Below are 17440 nucleotides of genomic sequence, written 5' to 3'. Positions count from 1 at the left end.
GGACAGTGTGTCATACAGAGAGTCATAGCCTTGCTTTCAGTTCACCGGGACCTTTTCTTTTGGGGATACACCATGAACCCATTAGAACAGTTTGCTGTCATTAGATTGGAGGGCTCTCTGTCATGTACTAAGTTGGGACTCTGTTTTCATGTCTTTTCTAGGCAGAGCTGCAACCCTCTTGTCCTCTTTGAAGCAGAAATTGAAAAGTACTGCCCAGAGAATTTTGTAGACATCAAGGTAGGGTCTTTTGGAAGACATATGGCACTGAACAACCAAAGAGTCAAACAGAGTGATTTCTTTATTTTTAATGCATTGGCATTTGGAGATAAGGTTTTCCACCAAACTCACTACCATGATTTAAAAAGCTGGTTCCCACCCATTGTATGAATGTGGCTAAGTGGCCAAGAAACTGAAGTAAACATTTTTTTATGAATAGTAGTTGTTTAAATCCTAGGAATAAGAGCTGGACATGGTAGTTTATGCCTGTAATCCCAGCAATTTGTGGGGCCAAGGCAGGATCACATGAACCCCAGGAATTTGAGACCAGCCTGGGTAAAATAGTGAGACCCTATCTCTCCAAGGAAAAAAAAAAATTAACCAGGCATGGTGATGTAAGCCTATAGACCCAGCTAATAGTAAGGCTAAGGAAGGAGGATTACTTGAGCCCAGGAGGCAGGAGGTCGAGGCTGCAATGAGCTATAATCACACCACCACACTCCAGCCTGGTGAGAAAGCGGGACCCTATCTCAAAAAATAATCCTAAGTATTATAAATTATTAGTGCTAGCCCCCATCTCACCCTTGTTAAATGGAAGAGGCTGCAAAGTATGAATGCCTGTTTTGACAGTAAATTGCCAGTTGCCAAGCAGTCAGGGCATGCATAGTTAATTTATTTTTAATTTTTATTTATTTATTTATTTATTTATTTATTTATTTTGAGGTGAAGTCTCACTCTTGTCCCCCAGGCTGGAGTGTGATGGTGCAGTCTCAGCTCACTGCAACCTCCGCCTCCAGAGTCAAGTGATTCTTTTGCCCCAGCCTCTGGAGAGGCTGAGATTACAGGCGCCTGCCACCATACCCAGCTAATTTTTGTATTTTTAGTAGAGATGGAGTTTCACGATGTTGGCCAGAATGGTCTTGAACTCCTGACCTCAGGTGATCCACCCGCCTCAGCCTCCTAAAGTGCTGGGATTACAGGCGTGAGCCACTGAGCCCGGCCAGTTAATTTATTGAGAACTAATAAACCTTTGGATGAAAATTCAATTGGGATTCGTTTTGTTTTGTTTTGTTTTGAGACGGAGTCTTGCTGTGTCGCCCAGGCTGGACTGCAGTGGCGTAATCTCGGCTCACTGCAAGCTCCGCCTCCCAGGTTCAGGCCATTCTCCTGCCTCAGCCTCCTGAGTAGCTGGGACTACAGGCGCCTGCCACCATGCCCAGCTAATTTTTTGTATGTTTAGTAGAGACGGGGTTTCACCGTGTTAACCAGGATGCTCTCAGTCTCCTGACCTCATGATCCACCCACCTCAGCCTCCCAAAGTTCTGGGATTACAGGCATGAGCCACCGTGCCCAGCCGGGGTTCGTTTTTTTTAACTAGGTCATAATCAGAACCTCTTGAAGTGTGTGTGTGTGTGTGTGTGTGTGTGTGTGTGTGTGTGTGTGTGTTAGAGCTGAATTTTAGGTTTCGTCATATTGGGGAAGTTATATTAAACCCTCTATTCTAGAAACTCATTTGTGGTTCTAAGGAGTTGTATGATCATTAGCACCAATGAGAGCGGTTTTCTCTGTTCTCTTTCCTTCGCCAAGTTGTCACACTCCAAGAACATTATTAACCTTCAGTCAGATCCCCTTAGCATAGAGGTGTCAAGTCACTGTTCCGCAATTCTGTTCTCACCACTCTTATTCCACTGTGAACTTCAGAAAACTCTGGAACGAGAGACTCGCCAGTGCCAGGCTCTGGTGATCTGGACTGACTGTGATAGAGAAGGCGAAAACATTGGGTTTGAGATTATCCACGTGTGTAAGGCTGGTAAGTGCTGCTGCTGCTGACTTTCTCTACTTTGGGATTCCATAAATAGAGTGTTCTCGTTTGTATGTGCAAGTGAGCCATGGATGAATTCCTCCGTAGATACTTTCCCTTTCGGTCTGTGAGTCCCACCGGCCATGTGTCCTGGAGCAAATCACTGAGCCATTGGGAACCTCGACTTCCTTGTCTGTAACATCAAGCCAATCCAACATGTTTCCTGGGACTGCCACAGAGATTAGATGAGTTAATGAGTGGTGTAAACCATTTAGACCAGGACCCATTCCTTGTTAGGTACAAGCATACAAGCAGATACCCAGCTCCTTGAGAACAGGGACTTTATATTCTTTTTGTTGTTGTTGTTGTTATATATTGAATTATTTTAGTATTTGATTAATGGAAGCAAAAATAGAAAAATAAAATTACATATTGAATATGTGTAAAAGAGTGCATATACCACAAGTAAAGTACAAAGAATAATTATAAAATGTTCTGTTTTCTTTTTTAATCTCTCCTATTATATAGTGCTCGACTATTAATAAATAATTGTTGCAGTGGATTTAAAGGCTCTAGCCGTGTTAATGGTTTTGGGTAACTTAGAGGAAGTGATGAACGGGCCGGCCATTCTCTAGCTCAGAGGGTGGGGTTGCTATTTTCCTTTAGTGGTTTTGTGTTCAAAGCTGTAATGACTCCTGGAAATTTAAGTGCATTAACTTTCAAGGACAGTGTGTATATGTCCTATATTCTTCCCTGAAGAGGCATGAAATTCCCCCACAGAACCCTTTAATTGTAGTATTTTTCTTTTCCTAAAAGGCCTGAGAGAGCAAGTAAGATGAAAGTCACAAAAGGCAGCCAGGCGTGGTGGCTCATGCCTGTAATCCCAGCACTTTGGAAGACTGAGGCAGGTGGATCTCCTGAGGTCAGGTGTTCGAGACCAGCCTAGTCAACATGGTGAAACCCTGTCTCTAGTAAAATTACAAAAATTAGCCAGGTGTGGTGGCATGTGCCTGTAGTCCCAGCTACTCAGGAGGCCGAGGCAGGAGAATTGCTTGAACCCAGGAGGCAGAGGTTGCAGTGAGCCGAGATTGCGCCACTGCACTCCAGCCTGGGTGACAGAGTGAGACTGTCTCCAAAAAAAAAAACAATGCTCACCAAGAGCATTTTAGTATTTTAGTTACTGAAGGGGGGCCTGCCCCTCCACACCTGTGGGTATTTCTCGCGAGGTGGAGATGAGAGACTAAGAAAAGAAATAACACACACAGAGACAAAGTATATAGGAAGAAAAGTGGGCCCAGGGGACTGGTGCTCAGCAAGTGAGGACCTACACTGGTGCTGGTCTCTGAGTTCCCTCAGTATTGATCACTATCTTTACTATCTCGGCGAGGGGAATGCGGTATGATTGTGGGGTGATGGTGGGGAGAGGGTCAGCAGGAAAACGTGAACAAAAGACTCTGTGTCATAAATAAGTTTAAGGAAGGGTGCTGTGCCTGGATATATACATAAGCTAGATTTATGTTTAACTTTACATAAACATCTCAGTGCAGTAAAGAGTAACAGAGCAGTATTGCCACCATGATGTCTCGCCTCCAGCCATACGGCGGTTTTCTCCTATCTCAGAATATAATATATGGTCGGTTTTACACCAAGTCATTCCATTCCCAGAGACGTGCAGGAGACAGATGCCTTCCTCTTACCTCAACCACATAGAGACCTTACTCTTTCACTAATCCTCCTCAGCACTGACCCTTTACGAGTGTCAGGCTAGGGGCTGTAAGGTCTTTCCCTTCCCACGAGGCCATATCTCAGGCTGTCTCAGTGGGGGGAAACCTGGACGATACCCAGGCTTTCTTGGGCAGGAGTCCCTGCAGCCTTCTGCAGTGCATTGTGTCTCTGGTTAATAGAGAATGGAGAATGGTGATGACTTTCACAAAGTGTACTGCCTGGCCGGGCACCGTGGCTCAAGCCTGTAACCCCAGCACTTTGGGAGGCCGAGACAGNGAAGAAAAGTGGGCCCAGGGGACTGGTGCTCAGCAAGTGAGGACCTACACTGGTGCTGGTCTCTGAGTTCCCTCAGTATTGATCACTATCTTTACTATCTCGGCGAGGGGAATGCGGTATGATTGTGGGGTGATGGTGGGGAGAGGGTCAGCAGGAAAACGTGAACAAAAGACTCTGTGTCATAAATAAGTTTAAGGAAGGGTGCTGTGCCTGGATATATACATAAGCTAGATTTATGTTTAACTTTACATAAACATCTCAGTGCAGTAAAGAGTAACAGAGCAGTATTGCCACCATGATGTCTCGCCTCCAGCCATACGGCGGTTTTCTCCTATCTCAGAATATAATATATGGTCGGTTTTACACCAAGTCATTCCATTCCCAGAGACGTGCAGGAGACAGATGCCTTCCTCTTACCTCAACCACATAGAGACCTTACTCTTTCACTAATCCTCCTCAGCACTGACCCTTTACGAGTGTCAGGCTAGGGGGCTGTAAGGTCTTTCCCTTCCCACGAGGCCATATCTCAGGCTGTCTCAGTGGGGGGAAACCTGGACGATACCCAGGCTTTCTTGGGCAGGAGTCCCTGCAGCCTTCTGCAGTGCATTGTGTCTCTGGTTAATAGAGAATGGAGAATGGTGATGACTTTCACAAAGTGTACTGCCTGGCCGGGCACCGTGGCTCAAGCCTGTAACCCCAGCACTTTGGGAGGCCGAGACAGGTGGATCACGAGGTCAGGAGATCGAGACCATCCTGGCTAACACGGTGAAACCCCGTCTCTACTAAAAAAAAAAATACAAAAAAACTAGCCAGGCGAGGTGGTGGGCGCCTGTAGTCCCAGCTACTCGGGAGGCTGAGTCAGGAGAATGGCGTAAACCCGGGAGGCGGAGCTTGCAGTGAGCTGAGATCCGGCCACTGCACTCCAGCCTGGGTGACAGAGCGAGACTCCGTCTCAAAAAAAAAAACAAAGTGTACTGCCTACAAACACATTTTTGACAAAGCACATCCTGCACAGCCCTAAATCCCTTAAACCTTGAGCCAATACAGCACATGTTTTTGTGAGCACAGGGTTGGGACAAGAGTCACAGATTAATAGCATCTCAAAGCAGAACAGTTTTTCTTAGTACAGATCAAAGTGGAGTTTCTTTATGTCTTCCTTTTTCTACATAGACACAGTAACAATCTGTCTCTCTTTCTTTTCCCCACAGTTACTAGCTAAAATTAACTCCATCACTATTTTTGAGAGTACACTCAGTTTAAAGGTTATGGTGGTGTTTCCTCTTTAGACACTGTACACCACTGATTTAACTTAATAGGTAAATTGGTCACCTCACAGCTTCTTGAACTGTTTTGCCTTTGTTTTAAGGGGCTTTAAGAAAAGTGAGTCCTTTATGATGGAGGGCAGTGTGGTTTGACTTTGACCTTGGTAACGCCTTGTGTTCTGCAGTAAAGCCCAATCTGCAGGTGTTGCGAGCCCGATTCTCTGAGATCACACCCCATGCCGTCAGGACAGCTTGTGAAAACCTGACTGAGCCTGATCAGAGGGTGAGCGATGCTGTGGATGTGAGGCAGGAGCTGGACCTGAGGATTGGTGAGGAGCTAGGCAGACGCCTCCCGTGGCCACATTAATGTTGTGTTATGGGACCAAAAATGGGCTCTGTGTAGATATACACTGCCAGCTCTGGACTCTTATTAGCCACCGTTTTCACCTTCCTTCACTCTCCTTCACTCTCCAGGAGCTGCCTTTACTAGGTTCCAGACCCTGCGGCTTCAGAAGATTTTTCCTGAGGTGCTGGCAGAGCAGCTCATCAGTTACGGCAGCTGCCAGTTCCCCACATTGGGCTTTGTGGTAGAGCGGTTCAAAGCCATTCAGGCTTTTGTACCAGAAATCTTCCACAGAATTAAAGGTAGGGCCTGGAGTGGGGGTTATAGCCTGGGACCTATGGGCCCAAGGTTAAGGAAGGGGACTGTGAGCATTAATAGCACTAATAAAGATGTAATTTATTTTAGTCTTGCTGTCATCCTCCCTGGCCCATTACAATCCTCTTAAAGTTCCCTTTGTTATCCGGAAATTCTTCCTTATTTGATACTCCTTTGACTTTCACCACCTTTTTCTATCTGTCATGTCATGTGGCTTCTCTGAGACACAGATAAACCCTTTTCTATCTGTCATATCATGTGGCTTCTCTGAGACACAGCCTTTCTATTTGTCTCTCCTTAATATAGTAACTCATGACCACAAAGATGGTATCGTAGAATTCAACTGGAAAAGGCATCGACTCTTTAACCACACGGCTTGCCTAGTTCTCTATCAGTTGTGTATGGAGGTAAGAAGTCCTTCGAACCCTTAATGATCTAGGAAACATTCTGCACACCTCCCAAACCACTCCCACTGTTGGCAGAGGTGATCTGTCTCATTCTCCCATTGGACTTTAGCTTTAAGTTTGCATCTCGGGATCACTTTGGGGACCAGTAAGACTAGAACCCCCTGAAAACAGCACTAAAAGGAAAAGGGAAGTATCCGCATTCTTTTTAGATGAAATCAGAAATTTTGGGAAATGTATAGTTGAAATCCCCTCTTGTGGCATATACTGTCACCAGAAATTATCAAGGATTAGCTAGACCAGTCCAGGTCATTGACTTATAGAGCTAGGAGAGAATGGACAGCATTTGGCTCAGCCCCCTCTTTATTGGTCGCGTGAGGAAATCTAGAGAAGTGAAAGTCACAAATTAGTGGCTTAATTTTATATACTGATAAAAGCTAGGAAGAAAATAAGGCAAGGTAAAGGGATAGAGAAAGGCTGGAGGGTCAGGGAGGGGAGGGGTGACACTTGAGCAGAGGCTGGAGAGATTAGGGAGAGGGCTGAAGGGTGGGTGGGACATGCATGTGCCATAGAAGGGAACAAGACTGGCCTGGGCCATGGGCCAGTCGGTGGCAGAGTTAGGACCCACCCTAACGTTTCCTGGCCCTTGGGCTGATGGTTTACTTTCTGATGTCACTTCCTATTAGCACATAACAGCCTGGTTTAACCCAAGGGCTGCACAGAGTCATGCTTAAGTAAAATTCCAAGCTCTCTAGGCTTGATTCATGGTGTGCTTCTGGCTGCAGCCCACTGGCAGATTTGTTACTAATTAGGCAAGGGATGTGATAACTGTGCAGCACCCACTATGGACCAGGCACACTTTGTTACGTGTTGTTTTGTTTAATCCTAATAATTCCTGTGAAGGCAGTGATAGCATCCCCATTTTCCAGATGAAGAAGCTAAAGAAAGTGAAGAGACTTACCCACAGACACGTGAGAGCTGTACATGGCAGAGCACTACTGAATCCCAGTGTGTCCCTGCCCCTTCTGCAGACCGTGCTGCCGTCTCCATCTCTCTCTCACTCCACCTTTGACCCTGGACCACTGGGAGTCTCTGTAACACTGCACAATTATTTGTTAAATAAAAAGACCACCAGCCCGGGTTTTATAGTGAAACCCCATCTTTACAAAAAAGAAAAAAATTAGCTGGGCATGGTGGCACCTGCTTATAGTTCCATCTACTTGGGAGGCTGAGGTGGGAGAATCGCTTGAGCTCAGCAGGTTGAGGCTGCAGTGAGCCATGATTATGCCGCTGCACTTCAGCCTGGGTGACAGAATGAGATACTGCCTCAAAAAAAAAAAAAAAGATCAACTTAAATAATAAAATATAAAAGTAAGTAATAAAAAGACCCGCCCTGTTTCTCCTTCACTCGGATGTGGTATGGGACTACGTGGTGGGCGATGCAAACTATGAAGTTGGTTTTAAGATTAAAGGTCTCCAGCTTGTATTGTATAATTTCTCCTATTTCTTTTTTTCTTTTCCCTGAGACCGAGTCTGGCTCTATCGCCAGGCTGGAGTGCAATGGCACGATCTCGGCTCACTGCAACCTCTACCCCCTGGGTTCAGGTGATTCTCCTGCCTCAGCCTCCCCAGTAGCTGGGACTACAGGCATGCGCCACCACACCTAGCTAATTTTTGTATTTTTTGTAGAGATGGGTTTTCACTGTGTTGGCCAGGATGATCTAGCTCTCTTGACCTCGTGATCTGCCTGTCTCGGCCTCCCAAAGTGGTGGGATTGCAGGCGTGAGCCACCGCTCCCGGCAATTTCTCCTGTTTCTGACTCTGTATCATCCTGAATTTTTCTTTTTTTTAAAGGAGCACTGGGCTAAGCATGGTGGCTTATGGGAGTATTGCTTGAGCCCAGGACTTCTGGGCCAGACTGGGTAACATAGCAAGACTCCATCTCTGTATTTTAAACAAAACAACAACAACAGAAGGAGCACTGTGCATGTGTACATAGAAAACTGTACTCAGGCAATGCATAGGCTATTGGATTTCATAGTCTCTGGAGGAAGCACCTTAAGGCTTGTGAAATTGCCCTTTGTAATCTTGGTTTGAGTGGGAAAGTAGTGATGGTGTCTATCTTGCTGTCAGCTACAAGCAACATTAAGTGGGCACTCTCCTAGGCTGTCACTGCAGGCTTAGCTGGTGGTGGTCAGTGTGATCTGGGACTGGCATGGGCTATCCACAGGAAGGATGGAGATGATGCACTAACAGGTTAACATGGTCTTTTCTTTCCTGGCTTTCTAGGATCCCATGGCAACTGTGGTAGAGGTCAGATCTAAGCCCAAGAGCAAGTGGCGGCCTCAAGCTTTGGACACTGTGGTATGTTCTGGACAGGCTGTTTCAGGCACTGGGGAAATACTGTTTTGAGGCTGTGGTTCTACTGCCTAGACTGTGGCTTGGTGGAAGAAAATATCACCCATCACCAGGCCACACAAGAAAATGCTTGAGAAAGACACGGTCCTGCTTAGCCTTACTGTTTGTTTTTTTTTTTTACTTATTTTGTTTTTGTAGACTCAGACTTCTGGGCTCAAGAGATCTCCCACCTCAGCCTCCCAAGTAGCTCAGACTATAGCCATGTGCCATGATGACCAGTTAATTATTTTTATAATTTTTTTGTAGAGACGGAATCTCACTGTTGACCAGGCTGGTCTCAAACTCCTGGCCTCAAGTGGTTCTGCAGCCCCAGCCTCCCAAAGTACTGGGATTACAGGCATAAACCACCACACCCAACCACTGCCTGGCCTCTTAAGGGTTTTTTTTTTTCTTTTTTTTTTTTTTTTTTGAGATTTTTTTTTTTGAGATGTTGCCCAGGCTGGAGTGCAATGGTGCGGTCTTGGCTCACTACAACTTCTGCCTCCCGGGTTCAAGCGATTCTCCTGCCTCAGCCTCCCGAGCAGCTGGGATTATAGGCATGCACCACCATGAGGTGATCTGCCCACCTCAGCTTCCCAAAGTGCTGGGATAACAGGCGTGAGCCACCGCGCCTGGCTTTTTTGTTGTTGTTGTTGTTAACAATTGCAATATAACTGCATTGTATGAGATTTGGGAAACAAAAAGAGGAAGACAACCTATGACTTCACCATCCTTACATAATTACTAGTATCTCTTCCTGTTTTTTAATATGCATGTTTTTACAGCATTATAACTAGAGTAGCTTGTGTTTTCCACCCGAGCATTTTTTTCATGTTGCTGCATAATCTGTGTAAATATTACTTTAAATCTGCTATATGAACCTACTTTAGAACAGGGCTTCTCAAATTATTTGACCCCGGGAAGAGCCACCCTGACGGAACACAAGTCTGAGTAAATCACATTAGGAGTATGCCTTCTCAGTCACCACTTAGCAGGAAAATTTGGGATAGAATTACTATTAGAATTCACTCTGAAGGTTGGACGTACAGAACACTCAGGCTAACAAGCATGCAGGCTAAGAAGCACACAGGGACTGGTGGGCAGTGCATTCTTTGTCTTGGGCAAGCCACAATAAATGTGTATATGTGTGGAGGGATTGCATGGGGGCAGTTATGCATTTTGTTTGCTTGTTTGTTTGTTTGTTTGTTTGTTTGTTTTTTGAGAGGGAGTCTTGCTCTGGTCACCAGGCTGGAGTGCAGTGGCATGATCTCGGCTCACTGCAGCATCCATCTCCTGGGCTCAAGCGATTCTCCTGCCTCAGCCTCCTGAGTAGCTGAGACTACAGGTGCATGCCACCACACCCAGCTAATTTTTGTATTTTCAGTAGAGACGGATTTCACTATGTTGGCCGGTATAGTCTCAATCTCTTGAACTCGTGATCTGCCTGCCTCGGACTCCCAAAGTGCTGGGATTAGAGGCACGAGCCACCGCGCCCAGCTGCATTGATTTTATATAGTAGGCTTATGTTTTTTAGTCCTCACTGGTTAAGTATGCTTTAGAGTGACATATAGTCATCAGCATTGTTAACTTGTCACCTAGGGAAAAGAACATCTGTTATCCCCCAGGAGGCCTCCTGGGGTTTTCACCCTCCAGGAGAATTTACCAGGGCTTGGGTGGTGTTCCCAAAGTGTGGTTCTCAAAACTGTCTGTGTTTGTTTAAAAATGTAGATTTCAGGCTGGGCACAGTGGCTCAGGCCTGTAATCCCAGCACTTTGGGAGGCTGAGGTGGGCAGATCACAAGGTCAGGAGATCAAGACCATCCTGGCTAACATGGTGAAACCCCATCTCTACTAAAAATACAAAAAATCAGCCAGGTATGGTGGCAGGTGCCTGTATTCTCAGCTACTGGGGAGGCTGAGGCAGGAGAATTGGCGTGAACCCAAGAGGCAGAGCTTACAGTGAGCCGAGATTGCACCACTGCACTCCAGCCTGGATGACAGAGTGAGACTCCATCTGAAAAAATATATATATGTATATGGGCCAGAGGCGGTGGCTCACACCTGTAATCACAACATGGCAAAACCCCGTCTCTACTGAAAACACAAAAATTAGCCAGCCGTGGTGAGCGCCTGTAGTCCCAGCTACTCAGGAGGCTGAGGCAGGCGAATCGCATGAACTTGGGAGGTGGAGGTTGCAGGGAGTCGAAATCGTGCCACTGCACTGCAGTCTGGGCAACAAGAGCGAGACTCGGTCTCGAAAGTGAAAAAATTTTTTAAATGTAGATTTCTGGCCAGACGTGGTGGCTCACGTCTGTAATCCCAGCACTTTGGGAGGCTGAGGTGAGCAGATCACCTGAGGTCAGGTGTTCAAGACCAGCCAGGCCAACATGGCGGTCTCTACTAAAAATACAAAAATTTGCCAAGCGTGGTGGTGCTGTAATCCCAGCTACTTGGGAGGCTGAAGCAGGAGAATCACTTGAACCCAGGAGGTGGAGGTTGCAGTGGGCCGAGATCATGCCACTGCACTCCAGCCTAGGCTACAGGGTGAGACTCCGTCTCAAAAAAAAAAGTGGAGTTTTCGGCTGGGTATGGTAGCTCACGCTTGTGATCCTTGCATTTTGGGGGGTCAGAGAGGGAGGATTGCTTGAGGCCAAGAGTTCAAAATCAGCCTGCACAACATAGCAGCTTCCCCAGTGGTCAGAGTCCCAAATCCGCTGGCTTCCCAGTTGAGTCCTGCACACATTAAAGTCTGAGAACCACTAGGCTAGGATCTGACTCTGCCTGGCAGGCCCAGAAATTGTTGTTGGGCAGTCTTTTCCGCTGTTTGACAGAAGCACCTGGAGTGACGGGCCAGATTTGACTGAAGATGAGTTGTGTATTTGAGTTGTGCTGCCTGACTCATGCAATACACCTAACATCCCTGTTGACCCATTTCACAGGAGCTTGAGAAGCTGGCTTCTCGAAAGTTGAGAATAAATGCTAAAGAAACCATGAGGATTGCTGAGAAGCTCTACACTCAAGGGTAAATATTCTGGATTTGGGAGTAGAATTTGAACCGTCTTTATCAGGATGAAATATTTTAGAAATAGAGTTTATGGGCCAGGCGCGGTGGCTCACGCCTGTAATCCCAGCACTTTGGGAGGCCGAGGCAGGCAGATCATGAGGTCAAGAGATCAAGACCATCCTGGCCAACATGGTGAAACCCCGTCTCTACTAAAAAGACAAAAATTAACTGGGCATGGTGTGGTGTTGCGCGCCTGTAGTCCCAGCTACTGGGGAGGCGGAGGCAGGAGAATCGTTTGAACCCAGGAGGCGGAGGTTGCAGTGAGCTGAGATTGCACCACTGCACTCCAGCCTGGGTGACAGAGCAAGACTCCATCTCTGGGAGAAAACAAAAATTACAAATAGAGACTGGGTATGCTGGGTCACACCTGAAATCCAAGCACTTCAGGAGGCCTAGGCAGGAGGATCACTTGAGCTTAGGAGTTTGAGACCAACCTGGGCAACATAGCAAAACCCTGTCTCTACAAAAAAGAAAAATTAGCCAGGCATTGTGCCACACACTTGTAGTCCCATCTGTTCAGGAAGCTGAGGCAGGAAGATTACTTTAGCTTGGGAGACGGAGGCTGCAGTGAGCCAAGATCACGCTGCTACACTTCAGCCTGGGCACCACAGCAAGACTATCTCAAAATAAAATGAAAACAAATAGAGTCCACATGACAGTTTTATTGGACAGCATTGTTCTTTGTATACTCTAAGAACAGTCTCGAAGCACACGCTGGTGGAACTTGTCAGGGTCAGTGAGGCTCATGTGCTGCATCAGGGTTGGTCTGTCAGACTGACCCTCAGAGTGGCCGGTGACAAGCCCCAGGCTATGAGGCTGCTGGCCTTTATCCTGTGCTGTGCTGCCCCTTTTGTTTCTCCTTTGGCTTCTTTGAGTGTCCTAGCAGGAGAGCCAGCTGGTTTTCACCCCATGAGTAGGCGCATCTCATCTCAGAACTTTTCTGAATCAGGTAACCTAGGTTGCCTTCAATTGAGTTGGCTACATCAGATGAGTGTGTGTAGGTGTTAGCGGGTGCTTTCAGTTATTTAATGACCAATCAGAGAGCCTAGCAATTTCTTTTTCTGTTTGTTTGCCTTGGTTTTAGGTACATCAGCTATCCCCGAACAGAAACAAACAGTTTTCCCAGAGACTTAAACCTGACGGTGTTGGTGGAACAGCAGACCCCCGATCCACGCTGGGGGGCCTTTGCCCAGAGCATTCTAGAGCGGGGTGGTCCCACCCCACGCAATGGGAACAAGTCTGACCAAGCTCACCCTCCCATTCACCCCACCAAATACACCAACAGCTTACAGGTTGGTTTCTCTGAATGTGCTGCCTGCTGGAACCCACAGGGAAGTGCTGGGGGTTGGTAGTAAGATTGGAATTTACTCTGTGGGCTGTGATTGTAAAAACAAGTGATTTTGAGATCTCTCTCATTTCGTTTGCTTTGATGAAAGACTGCTTCACCCTTCCCCGTGATGGGCCCCCGTCTTAATCTAGCCCCACATCCCCACTCTCCGTCAGCTCCTGCTGCTTCCCTGCTAGTCCTTCATAGGCAACCTAGGTACCTCTCCTCCCCACACCGCTGTGCAGACACCTACCCCCACTGTGAGCCTTGTGGCCTTCCCAGTCCCTGGAACTAGAGAACTCTATCCATCCTCTCAAGACTGGCTCAGTTTTGGTTGCCTCCTGAAACTTTGCTGCCACCCCAGTCGTGCCACCCCGCGTCATTGCAGTTTCCCACTCAGCTCTGCTTGTCTGTCTCAGTCATTTCTTCAGCCACAGGCAGACTCTGCAGGCACAGGAGCATTAGGCTTGTTTACATCTGTAGGCTTCTCACAAAGCTGGGGAAATCTTAGTCTTTTGTTCTTCTCCTCCTTCTTTTAATAACATATATTCTTTCTGATTTTAAAAATATGGCCAGGAGCAGTGGCTTACGCCTGTAATCCCAACACTTTAGGAGGACACGGTGGGTGGATCACAAGGTCGGGAAATTGAGACCATCTTGGCTAACATGGTGAAACCCCGTCTCTACTAAAAATACAAAAATTAGTTGGGCGTGGTGGCGTGTGCCTGTAGTCCCAGCTCTCAGGATGCTGAGGCAGAAGAATCACTTGAACCCGGGACGCGGAGGTTGCAGTAAACTGAGATTGCACCGCTGCACTCCAACCTGATGACAGAGTGAGACTCTGAAAAAAAAAATTACATGTTCATTTTAGACAACTTAAGAATTACAAAAGATTATAAGGGAGGAAAAATTGCCTATTAAGCATGATATTTAACAATTGCAAAGATGTGCCATAATTTATTTTGCCAAATCTGTTTGTGTTTTTGATACTATAGTTAACATTTGTAGACATAAATATTTTTGTGGTTCTCCAGTTACTTCCTTTGAAGAGATCCTTAGAAGGGGAATTATTGGATATGTGTATAAATGTCTCATTTTGATAGAGTGAGACTCACTAAATCATTGATTACCTAATTGAAAATTACCCTGACAAATTACTGCTTAAACGTGTGCATGAAGTTGGGCTAAGGCCACCAGGTGCAGTGTTGCTCTGTCTCTTGCATTTGAGGAGTCTGTTGCCAACTTCTTAGGCTTTCATCTTGTTTTCTGCTTAGATTGGGTTTACATCAAAGAACCACTCTGGAAGGGAAGATTACTCCCTTGCTTATCTTTGCCAGATTTGAGTTGTGAAATGTGTCAACCTAAACCTATCCTCTCCCCAGGACTTGTTTGCCTGGCACTCCATGTTAGTGCAGGGCCTGAGGAGCAGTGTGGCCTCTTCTGTGCTGGACATTTGGCTAAGGCTACCAGCGATGCTCCTGTCCTTGAGAGGTGATATTCTAGGGGGAGTTTCAAACTCCTTTTCTTCCTAGGGAGACGAACAGCGACTGTATGAGTTTATTGTTCGCCATTTCCTGGCTTGCTGCTCCCAGGATGCTCAGGGGCAGGAGACCACAGTGGAGATCGACATCGCTCAGGAACGCTTTGTGGCCCACGGCCTCGTGATTCTGGCCCGAAACTATCTGGACGTGTATCCATATGATCACTGGAGTGACAAGGTGATCAAGAGTGTTCCCCAGGGAGAGGGAGGACAGTTGTGTTGCGAGCCCTGAGTTCTCTAGTGGAGCAGGACCGTGTTCCTTGAAATGAGGTTATTTTTTGCCTGAGTGTGATAATGGAATCATCTGACTGCTGCACCTGCCGCTCCCTATAGATCCTCCCTGTCTATGAGCGAGGCTCCCGCTTTCAGCCCAGCACCGTGGAGATGGTGGATGGGGAGACCAGCCCGCCCAAGCTGCTCACCGAGGCCGACCTCATTGCCCTCATGGAGAAGCACGGCATTGGTCAGTGGCTCCTCTGGTTAACTCGCATCTCTTGAGCACTTACCGTGTACCAGGCACAGGTTTCCTCTAGTCTTCAAACCATTGTCTAATGCAGCTGCTGTATCTTTATCCCCATTTTATAGTTGAAATAAGGCTCAGAGAGGTGAAGAACTTACGTAAGTTCACAAAGTGTGTGTTATTAAAACCTGGTCTGAATATCTGCACAGTCAGTGCTCTTAAACCATGCACTGTGCTGTCCACGTAGTAAGAGACTTTTCCCATGGCTTTGAGGGCCCAACTGGGAGCACCCGTTGGCCACATGAGGATTTGTTCTTTTGAATAAGAACAGCATGTAAGGAACCAACAATTAAAACTTAGGACAGTCATCATAAAATCTGTTTTCATTTTGAAGTGTCAGATCTGGCTCCTCCTTCCCATGTGGAATATTGGGTGAGGGTGGCAGCTGTCTCTGCAGGCCTACGCCCACACTGCTCAGTCAGGCTGCTCACGCTGGCCTCATGTATGTCCCAGGACCCTGCTGTTAGCTATGGGTGACTGGATTCTTAGCGTTTTGTTAAAGCATTTCCCATAATTGCTTAGGAATCAGAAACTAGGTTTTAATAAAACACTGGGCCAGAATTGTGTTTTTCCCAATAAGTCCCATGGCTCAAGCTTTGCAGATAGGTCCTTGTAACTAATCTGCTGTCCCCTCCATTTGTTTTTGTCAAGGCTCTCAAGGGCTTTCTCTGGCAAGCCTAGTCCAGGAATATCAGCAGCACAGTGGAGGGGAAGCAGAGCTCCCTGGGCATGTGTTACATAAGCAGCTGCCTCACCCACAAAGGGAGTTTCTTAGGCCCATGACTTAGGAAGCAGTGCTCCAACGTGGAGTCCTTGACCATCACTAGGACATCCAGAAACCCTGCAGGTTTAGGTAAAATTAGTAGAGGTTCACCCATCATGATTTATTTGATAAAAATGTATGAGGGCTGGATGCGGTGGCTCACACCTGTAATCCCAGCATTTTGGGAGGACAAGATGGGTGAATCACGTGAGCCCAGGAGTTCAAGACCAGCTTGGGCAACACGGGAAAACCCCATCTTGCTGGGCGTAGTGGCTTACACCTGTAATCCCAACACTTTGGGAGGCTGAAGTGGTTGGATCACCTGAGGAAGGGAGTTTAAGACCACCAGCCTGACCGACATAGTGAAACTCTGTCTCTACTAAAAATACAAAAATTAGCCAGGCATGGTGGTGGACACCTGTAATCCCAGCTACTTGGGAGGCTGAGACAGGAGAATCGCATGAACTCGGGAGGTGGAGGATGCAGTGAGCCAAGATCGCACTCCAGCCTGGGTGACAGAGTGAGACTCCATCTCAAAAAAATAAACCATCTCGGCTGGGCGCGATGGCTCAAGCCTGTAATCCCAGCACTTTGGGAGGCCGAGACAGGCGGATCATGAGGTCAGGAGATCGAGACCATCCTGGCTAACATGGTGAAACCCCGTCTCTACTAAAAAATACAAAAAACTAGCCGGGTGAGGTGGCGGGCGCCTGTAGTCCCAGCTACTTGGGAGGCTGAGGCAGGAGAATGGCGTGAACCAGGGAGGCAGAGATTGCAGTGAGCTGAGATCTGGCCACTGCACTCCAGCCTGGACGACAGAGTGAGACTCCGTATCAAAAATAAAAAAAAAACCATCTCTACAAAAAATTAGGTGCATGCCTATAGGTAGGGAGGCTGAGGTGGGAGGATTACTTGAGCCCGGGAGGCAGAGAGTGAGGTACACTGAGATTGAGCCACTGCACTCCAGTCTGGGCAACAGAGCGAGACCCTGTCTCAAAAAAAAAAAAAAAAAAAAATTCTCCTCTCCATGTGTCCAAGCCATAGTTGCAGCTAGTGTGCCTATTTCTAGTCTCTTCCTCCACCCTAACCATTCTTTAAGCTGTGGCCAAGGGGATCTTTCAAAATGTAGCTCTGCCATGAAGAAAATGCAAATTAAAACTGCAGTGAAGGCTGGGAGCAGTGGCTCATGCCTGTAATCACAGCACTTTGGGAGGCCAAGGTGGGCAGATCACCTGATGTCAGGAGTTCGAGACCAGCCTGGCCAACATGGTGAAACCCCATCTCTATCAAAAATACAAAAATTAGCTGGGTGTGGCGGCATGTGCCTGTAGTCCCAGCTGCTCAGGAGGCTGAGGCAGGAGAATCACTTGAACCCAGGAGGCAGAGGCTGCAATGAGCCAGGATCACGCCATTGTACTCCAGCCTGGGTGATAGAGTGAGACTCCGTCTCTTTTTTTTTTTTTTTTTTTTTTTTTTTTTTTTTTTTTT

The 17440-nt window shown here is 47.0% G+C and overlaps 1 protein-coding gene across 3 annotated transcripts in view; it reads left to right on the top strand.

Annotated features, from left to right (window-relative positions):
• The window catches only part of TOP3A (DNA topoisomerase III alpha), a 42948-nt gene that overhangs the window by 7288 nt on the left and 18220 nt on the right, over positions 1-17440 (top strand). For 2 of the 3 annotated variants that reach the window (XM_017854202.1, XM_017854203.1), the window contains exons 4-13: positions 162-237; positions 1918-2026; positions 5466-5609; positions 5755-5925; positions 6245-6345; positions 8632-8706; positions 11678-11760; positions 12887-13094; positions 14662-14847; positions 15003-15132. In XM_017854202.1, coding sequence (XP_017709691.1) covers positions 162-237; positions 1918-2026; positions 5466-5609; positions 5755-5925; positions 6245-6345; positions 8632-8706; positions 11678-11760; positions 12887-13094; positions 14662-14847; positions 15003-15132 — 1283 coding nt within the window. The remainder of the gene's footprint in view (positions 1-161; positions 238-1917; positions 2027-5465; positions 5610-5754; positions 5926-6244; positions 6346-8631; positions 8707-11677; positions 11761-12886; positions 13095-14661; positions 14848-15002; positions 15133-17440) is intronic. The other variant, XM_017854204.1, reaches the window with a different exon arrangement.

Source organism: Rhinopithecus bieti, unplaced genomic scaffold (genome assembly GCF_001698545.2).
Source record: "Rhinopithecus bieti isolate Rb0 unplaced genomic scaffold, ASM169854v2 scaffold_37555, whole genome shotgun sequence".
NCBI lineage: Eukaryota > Metazoa > Chordata > Mammalia > Primates > Cercopithecidae > Rhinopithecus > Rhinopithecus bieti.
The sequence above is the reverse complement of the archived record's forward strand: the minus strand, read 5'-3'. Positions and strand labels throughout refer to the sequence as shown.